This window comes from Oryzias latipes, chromosome 16 (genome assembly GCF_002234675.1).
Source record: "Oryzias latipes chromosome 16, ASM223467v1".
Classification (NCBI taxonomy): domain Eukaryota; kingdom Metazoa; phylum Chordata; class Actinopteri; order Beloniformes; family Adrianichthyidae; genus Oryzias; species Oryzias latipes.
This window is the reverse complement of record NC_019874.2, coordinates 25306832-25316094: the sequence shown is the minus strand read 5'-3', so window position 1 is coordinate 25316094 and position 9263 is coordinate 25306832. Positions and strand designations below refer to the sequence as shown.

The 9263-nt window shown below is 35.0% G+C and overlaps 1 protein-coding gene across 1 annotated transcript; it reads left to right on the top strand.

Annotated features, from left to right (window-relative positions):
• The first annotated feature begins 1830 nt into the window (after positions 1-1830).
• LOC110016700 (B-cell receptor CD22-like) lies at positions 1831-9053 on the top strand. The gene is made up of 5 exons (XM_020710338.1): positions 1831-2097; positions 2211-2459; positions 3163-3265; positions 6985-7042; positions 8133-9053. The coding sequence occupies exons 1-5, from the start codon at positions 1941-1943 to the stop codon at positions 8211-8213; spliced, it is 648 nt and encodes a 215-aa protein (XP_020565997.1). The 5' UTR covers positions 1831-1940; the 3' UTR covers positions 8214-9053.
• The last annotated feature ends 210 nt before the right edge of the window (positions 9054-9263 follow it).

Here is a 9263-nt window from a genome sequence, read left to right as displayed (position 1 = left end):
GTGCAAACTGAAGAAAAGCAACCCAAAACCTGACAGCTTTTTCTGGCAAAAAGATGGGAAACACATTGAAAATAGTCAGATTTATGAATTGATGAGGATCAAACCAGAGGACAGAGGAAACTACACATGTGGAGCCAGAAACCTGATTGGCTCTGGAACATCACAGTCCATTAATCTTGATGTTAAATGTAAGTTCCACATATTTATGGATACTCTAAATAACATAAGCAATAAAACTGCATTAAATAATGGAGAGAATACTAATTATTTTTTCAACTTCTAGACAAGCCAATGAATATCACCATTTCCACTTTGGGTCTTCATAATAACACAGTTAAAATCAACAGCAGCGTCTCTTTGACCTGCAATGCTGCAGCAAATCCACAGCCACAGTTCTCCTGGTACAAACAGTCTGAAGGCCGACAAAAGATTTCAATAACGGACCAAAGAGTTTTGAATATAAGTCGGGTTCAAAGAACAGATGAAGAATGTTACGTGTGCACTGCATCCAACACCCTTGGTCAGGGGAAAGACAGTTCACCTTCTTGTATACAAGTTCTGTGTGAGTAACAACTTTATTTTTTTATTTTATTTCAATTTACGTGTCAGTCAAAAGTACGACTGCTGGCATTTTAATCTAAGTCGACCACATAATAATGTTTGAGGTGGTCTGAGTCAGATCACCAGTTATTAACTCACACTTAAATCCTAAAGATTTGTCAAAATAATATACTGGAATTTCTGTTTTATCCACAAATAACGCATGTGTAAATGTTATTTTATTGCAGCTAAGTCTTTAGTAAATTTCTACAAAATTGTAGAATATATTTTAAATTTGTTTATAATTTGAAGATAATTGTTTGACTGGTAATCTACACATAATTAAGTACTAGTTCAGAGCAAGCAATAATAATAGAAGAAAAAATTGATAGTTTTTTTAAATCCAACTCTTAAATCTCAAAATCGATTTCTCTTTTCAGTTCCTCCTACCAACGTCCTGCTGACCATGGCCACAAAGGTCAGAGAGGGTCAGCTCATCACAGTCAAATGTACCGCTGAAAGTTTTCCAGCTGCTACTTTCACTGTTGAAACATCTTCAACATCATATAATCACTCTTCAGGAATAACTACATCCCAATCTAAAAAACACACTTTCAAAAATGATTTTAAAGCAACTTCAGCTCACAATGGATCTTACATCTGCATTGCATCAAACAGTGAAGGGAATCAGAGAAGCCAGGAGAAGAAGCTGGAGGTTGAATGTGAGTGATCGATAAATGTATATTAACTCATTTATTTCAGTGAAAAAGTAAAAATGTCCCTCATATAATATCAGTTAATGTCAAACTTTTGAAAATTTTGAGACAAAAAAAGTTACAAATATGAAGTTACAAACTGTGTTTTTGAGGTTCAAGAACATTTTGTAAAAAACAAAAGCTTGATTTATAATTGTTTTCCAAAGTAGACTTCTTGCAACAAACAGTTTAGTTGTTAGTCAGTAGGATGTTTCTGCACTCAGCTTTTCCTTAGTTTTTTAGGTTCTGTCAGTAGAGAGAATACATTATTGTAATATTACTTCTTCACAGAAGTGAGGAATGATGGAGACATGTTTAATGTGTTACTAAAAGCATTAACTAAAAATGTATGAAACATAAGATTGCTGCTTCAGAAAAAAACTTTTTTTTCAAAATAAATTATTTAATTTGGAATAAAACATTTGATATTTGATTAATATTGTTGTCACCTATTAAAACCTTTAAAAAATAAATGAAATATGTAAAGTAATTAAAAAGTACATTTTTTTCTTTCTTTTTTTTAATTCAGATTCCCCTAAAGATTTGAAAGTAGAAGCAAAGCCTGGATATGTCGTAAAGGAAAATCAGTATTTCTCATTGGACTGCAGCTTCCATTCTAACCCATCCGTCTCTTCACTCACCTGGATGAAGAAGACCAATGACGGCAGGAAAATGACTGTGAGTTCTGAGAGGAAATATTCTGTGGAATCTGCCCGTCCCTCTGACAGTGGATGGTACAGCTGTTCAGCTACAAATGATGTTGGAACAGGAAAATCCCAGCCTGTACAGATTACAGTCCATTGTGAGTATTATAAAAAGGGGAAAATAAAATGTGAACCACATGTTCCTAAACACAAATATAATATAAACACTCATAATGTTGCTCTGCTTCATCTCTTCCTTTATTCTGCTTAGATGCTCCAAAAAAAACGACAATCATCAAAGGTGAAGAGCTGTTGCATGATGGGAAACGTTTAGTGACTCTGAGCTGCAGCAGTCAGTGCTATCCTCCTGCAACTTATGTCTGGTACAAAAAAACAGAAAATAAAAAAGTCTCCAGTGGAAATAACTTCAAAGTTTTCTCAGACCAAGCAGGAGAGTACTATTGTGTTGCTGAAAATGAGTTTGGTCAAGGAGTCTCTGCACCCATCAGGCCGTTTGATAGTAAGTGAATGAAGATGATGAATTTGATCAACTTTATTTGGTGAAGATTTTATAGGCTGCCTCCCCAAGCTGCAGCAGTTCTCTGTCTGCCCGCCAGCTGGCCCCGTGTAGCCGCCGTGATTGCTCCAGCTCCATGGCTACCTCTGCTACGCAAATCACGTTCGGTGTGAACACAGCTTTAGTTGGCAGTTTATGTATTTACGTTCCTTTTTGTGTATTCCAATTTTTATATTTGGTTTGATTGGGTTTATCAGTTTAGATAATTTGAAAGAAATGAACAACGTTCTCAAACCAAGCAAGAGAATATTGTGTTGCTGGACACAAGTTCATCAAAGGATTGTCTGAACCCTTAAGGCTGTTTGATGTGAAAAAGGAAAATCCAATAATTTGATCATTTTTGGTTTCTTTCAAATTAGGAAGAATGAAGATTCTATCCTTTATCTTAAATTTATGTCAGTATTATTTAGAGGCTTGGAAAAAAAATCAGAAAATCATAAACCGCTGCAAAGAGAGTTGATAAAAGAGTTTGAAGTAAAATAACTGGCACCCTATAATTTAAATTTCGTGTTATTCCCAAACTGTCTAGTGGTTGGCTTTTATCATACAGCGGTAAAGACTTGATGTACACTTGAGGAATAATAACTTCTCTCATTGTGAAGCTGCAAGCAACTTAACACGTGTGTCTCTCTATTCTATACCACAGATCACATGGCCTCTAAAATACTTAAAGGAACATCAGCTGTGAAACTTTTCTTTATTGGCATTATTTTTACCTTTATAGTGGTTGTAGTTTTTAATTTGTACAGGTAAGAATACGGTGGCCCTGAAGTGCAAAGCATTCAACAAATCACTCGATACAAAAACATTTTTAAGATCACAACAACAATTAAAAAAAAAAAAAAATTTAAAAAGCAGCATTACATTTTAGAAAACAAAACAAAATTTCAGAAACCAAAACTTGAAAAACAAAAATGACAACAAAAAAAAAACATTTCAGAAAACAAAATTAATTTCCAGGAAAAAAAATAAATATTAAAAAATGAAAACATTTCAGAAAAAAAAAAATTCCAGAAAAAAATGAAATATTAAAAAATGAAAAACATTTCAGACAAAAAAAATCCAGAAAAAAAAATGAAATATTAAAAAATGAAAAACATTTCAGAAAAAAAATGAAATATTAAAAAATGAAAAACATTTCAGAACACAGAATGAATTTCCAGAAAACAAAACGAAATCTTCAAAAATGAAAAACATTTCCAAACCGGAAGAGGCAGGTACTATGGGACAACGCTGATTGGATGATGATTTTTGTCAATCATTTGAACTGAAAAGTATTTTAAATGAAGCGATGACGGATTTTATCGTCCAAACAACAATGTACTATAATAATCCACGTATTTCCCATTTATATATCAAATAAAAAATGCAGCAAACTGTTAATGAACTTTAAAATTATTTTTTTAACATTTCGCCTGACACACGGTCACCCGGAAGTAGTTTGTGAGCACTTTTACTTTGAACGCTGTGCGCTAATGTCTACGGCTGGGAGGTTCACGCTGTCAATCATCTTTAGGTAAGAATCAATTCTGTGATCTTTTCTTTTGTCAGTCACATGTCTCTAAGGATGTTAATTTTAGGATGTTAAAGTGCTGCTTTGAAAAGATAATTTCTTTTTATCTTGCGCATGCGCAAAAAGAACCCGATGGAGACGAACCGTCTTCACATGATAGCCGTTCCCGTTTTCGGTGACAACATGAGAGAAAAAGCTCCGAGCCAGCCTGATTCTGTGATTTATACAGTAATTACAGTAATTATATGGCATCAGTGTTGCTAAAAATCGACTTTAAGACTGAAATCAGTAAACAAGTTCTTATGGGAAATAATATTTAAGTGCATTGTATATTTTTGAACCATGCATATATACACATATACTGAAACTTAAAAATGAACTTTAAAGTTTATAAAATACTTAATTGAATTAACATGTGATATTTCTGCAGGTGAAGTTTCTCAAAGCGAAGTTCCAGAAAGGTTTGTGCTGCAGAAGAACAGATGGCAGCTCTACATGGGAATACAAGAAGACTAAAGTCATTCATATCATTGTGCAGTGTACAGGCAAGTCACCATGATTTATGTGAAATGTAATCAATAAATATTATTTAACCTTAATATCTAATTTTTTTTTTTTTAATTGCAGGTCCTTTAAAAAAACGTCTTTAACCTGCTGCATAAGCCTGATTAGTTGTAAATGATGCAGTGGGGAGTGAAAAACGAAGCACAATTCCTGGCTTTAGCGTCGGGCTGATGATCTGGAAATCACATCTGAGGAATCGCATCAAACACTTGTACAACTCCAAACAACTTAATGTTCCTTTAAGCAAAACTCCAGTTTAAAATGTTCATATTAGGCTTGCTTCATTTAGGAGTTTTTCCATGTTTACCATTTTAGGTTTTAAAGCTTTATTAACAAAGATGATGTTTGATTTTCAAAGCTGTTGTTTAGAAATGTTTTTTTGTCAATGAAAAAACTGAATGCTGATGTGAGGATTGTAATAATGGATATGAAAATAAACAAATTTGTTTCATAGCAATGCAGTATATTTATTGAAAACTTAACATGAATACGTTATTCAGTAACAGAAACAAAGAAACAGTTGTGGATTTTCCTTTATGGGCTTCTTCATGCAGTCAATCAAATGTTCCGTTTACATTCAGCATTTACTCAGCGTACCTGTCATTCACATTTATTAGAGGAAAAAATGCATCTGGGAAAGTCTGTTGGTGCTTAACAACTATATCAAAAAGAGTCATGTCAGGGAAGTTTTGTCCACATTGCTGCTCAGCATCACATCCAGAGGAAGATGCACAGTAAGGGACGCCAGTTCCTGCTCGTACATGCTTGCAGCTTCCTCTGCACTGGACTCCAGCTCCACTGACATCCCTGACAGAAATAAACCAATAAATAAAAATCCCTGACAGAAAAACATCAGCTGCCGTTCATCTTTCATTCAGGCAAAAGTTGAGTTCATCAAAATGAGGAGAAAATGGGTTAAACCAGAAATTCATTAGGGAGGGGTCAAAACACCAAACTCAGAAAAAAATACATTATTTCAGTCTTATAAAAATACATTCTAAAACAATTTGGTATTCCTCCTCTGCCTGAAAGACTAAAACGTTTTTTTTAAAGATTTATTTTACACTACAGACTTTGCCACCTTTAGTTACACACCTGGACGTGTCTGATGATGTGCACATCCAGTCATTTACTGTCATGTTTCTGTGCACTGACACACTCTAAACTCACAGGTCTTAATAGTGTGAATAAGAAGCATTCATAAATGTTATTCTGAGACACAAACTGCTGCAGTTTACCTGACAGCTTAGCTGATTTATGCGGCTGGTACACCTGTCTGAGAATCCTGCCCACGTGACCCCCCTCTCCAGCTGATGAGGTAACCTGTCATTAACGTATGACTGAAGGATCTTGGATCTGTCTGTAAACACCCACCTAGAAATCACGTTTAACGCTACATTTATTAGATCAAACAAATGTGCCTCCATACCTTATCAGTGGATGGCGGGACTGCATTTCCTGATGTGCGCCGTCTTTAACACCCGTTTCTTCGCAGCTGCTGCTTTAGACAGAATCCTCTCACGACATTTTGAAACATTTGTAAACCTGGTTAGTGTTGATATTTCTGCGTGCGTTCTGTCATCACATCCGCTAAATATTCAAAGATTAAAGTTTATGTTAATGTTTTACCGTCCCTTTCTTTGTTTACCTGCAGAACGGACGTCATCCACACAAACTACTTCCGGGTGACCGTTCTGCTTCAGACGAAATATTCAAAAAATAATTTAAACCTTCATTATCTGTTTGCTGCATTTTTGATTTAATATGTAAATGGGAAATACGGGAATTATCATGGTACATTGTTGTTTGGACGATAAAATCCGTCGTCGCTTCATTTAAAATACTTTTCAGTTCAAATGATTGACAAACATCATCATCCAATCAGCGTTGTCCCATAGTACCTGCTTCTTCCGGTTTGGAAATGTTTTTCATTTTTGAAGATTTCGTTTTGTTTTCTGGAAATTCATTCTGTGTTCTGAAATGTTTTTCATTTTTTAATATTTCATTTTGTTTTTCTGAAATGTTTTCATTTTTTTATTTCATTTTGTTTTCTGGAAATTAATTTTTTTTCTGAAATGTTTTCATTTTGTAATATTTCTTTTTTTTCCTGGAAATTAATTTTTTTTTCTGAAATCTTTTTTTCTTTTTTTTCTTTTTTATGTTTTGGTTTCTGAAATTTTGTTTTGTTTTCTAAAATGTAATACGCTTTTTAAATTGTTGCTGTGATCTTAAAAATGTTTTTGTATCGAGTGATTTGTTGAATGGTTTGCACTTCAGGGCCACCGTATAAGAAATATAGTTTAGTCTTTGACTAACAAAACAATTTCAAACAAATATCCATGTTTGATTTACACCTGTGATCTTGATCTATTCATTACTTTTACCACACAGGAAGAATACATTTCTTCAGCAAGGAACCATGAACACACAAGTCAACAATGATTTTGTGGTAAGAAAGTATGCTATGCTAGCCATACATTTTGCAAGTTGTTTTACTTAAAAAGAGAAGTTTGTTCTAAAATGTTCTTCATAGAAACACTTCAGCTGTGAGAGACAGAAAGTAAATAAAATAATCCAGCAAATCACATTGTATGTTTCTTTAAAATCACAATGATGCAGAAAATCAGTACTTAACACCAACAACCAAACACAAATGATGTCCCTCACAGACCTGTTACTTCTTCTTTAAGATGTGTTTCTATCATCTTGTTATTGTCATGGTTTGGGTTTGTAGTGTCTTGTTTTTCGTTTTAGTTCTTGTTCTGTCTTGTTTTCTGTTTCCTGTTTTATTTTGAAAGGTCCAGTCTTGTCTTGTTTCTTGAGTTTTACTTCCTTTGGTCCCCATCAGCCCTGATCGTGTCCACCTGTGTCTTTTCTGCCCTGTCTGTATTTAAGTCTTGTCTTTGCCTTCCTCCTGTGCTGGTTCATTACCTCTGTTATGGTGTTCATGTCCTGTCTAGTCCATGGTCCAGTCTCTTGCCTCGTCCACGTTTCATGCCTCGCCAAGTAAGTTTTTGTTTTTGTTCTGTGAACCTGCTCTGCAGCGCTTTTTGTTTGTTTTCTTGTATTAAAACCACTAGTCCCTGATCCTCATGCCTCCGCCTCTGCGTCTGGGTCCAACCGGCTCTCGAGCCACCCCCGCACATGACAGTTCTCTGTATAAAAAGAAACATGTCCACAATCTTAAACAGTCATGCTGCAAATTTCCACCATGGCTAAGTCTGTGGAGCCCAGTGTCAAATGCATCACTGCTCTTGAGAAGATCTGCATGGAAGAATGGACCAAAATAGCATCTACAGTGTGTTCAAACCTGGTGAAGACAGGCAGGAAACATTTGATCTCCATTATCAAGAACCAGGGTTGAGGTGAACTCATTGATCAAATATTTATTCTCATCGCCAATGCGATGTGTTCCTGAAATTATTTTTTTAAACATTCTGTCTCTTAAAGTTGAAGTTCATTTAAAGTTTAAACAAACCTTTAAAGTGGGAAATTGATTATAAAACTCCTGAAAACCTTACTTTATTTTCTCTTTGAAGGAAGAAGAGGTGGAGATGGATAATGAGAACATCTCTAATTTTCATGCAGCTGAATATCAGAATACACAAAGCTCTGTCTAGGATGCCACTGCAGATACTGTGGAGGTCACTTATGCTCAGGTGAACTTTAAACCAAAGAGCGCCAGGAAGAAACTCGGTATTCTCAAATTAAATTTAAGACCTGAAAAGTTTTTTTGCTGGCGAAGACAAGAGGCTTTACCAGAACTGTTGCAAAAATCTCTGGAATTCATTCAAATTATATAATATTTATTAAATGTGTAATGTCTCCCAAAACAACACATTAAAATGTTGACCAAGAAAATGTAATTATATTCTAGAACCCCTTCCATAAGCCAAGCAATGCATTGTGGGAGGTATGATTGTATAGGTTTCCAAATATCTGGAAGCTAAATTTGTCTTTTGTCCTTCAAATTCAAAAAGCATTGAGTTAAGAATCCTTTTGTTTATTTTAGAAATTTAAGAGATATAAGTGTTAAATTTCTAGTGTTTCAGATATCTGGACCTGTGCCTAATACCACTGCTGTTATTTAGTCTGGATGTCATTCTGGACGATCATTTAGTCATCAAATCAACAACAATAACAACGGTTCTGCACATTTCTATTGGTGTAAAATCCAATGACCCCACCCTCCCATCACCTCCCTCCTGGTCACCAGCCACCCTGACTACTGCAGCCCCTCCTCATCTGCCCTCCCCACAAAAAGCTTTAACTTCTGTAAAGCATCACCTTTACAGTGAAGGTAGAAGTCTGTTTTCATTGAAACTGAGCAGCTGTTGAAATTGTTTGTATGTCATGTTGTTGATGTTGTATCGTCTTTAACCCTTGTGCTATCCTAGGCACTTTGACATTGGGAGTGAGGTCATTTAGACCCCAAATTTTCTTCAATAATTTGTGATCTTCACTGGTGTCCATGGATTACATGAAATCCTCTTCATCTTTATCCACCTTTTTATCTTGGTATAGGGATTACACGTCAATGTAAGGATCGGGTCATCTGGACCCCATAGTATAGCACAAGGGTTAAAAATCTGTAAGAAATGATTACCAAAGTTTTTGGTCTTTGCTATCTTGAATTTACATGAAGTAACATTTTAATCCTGTTTATTATT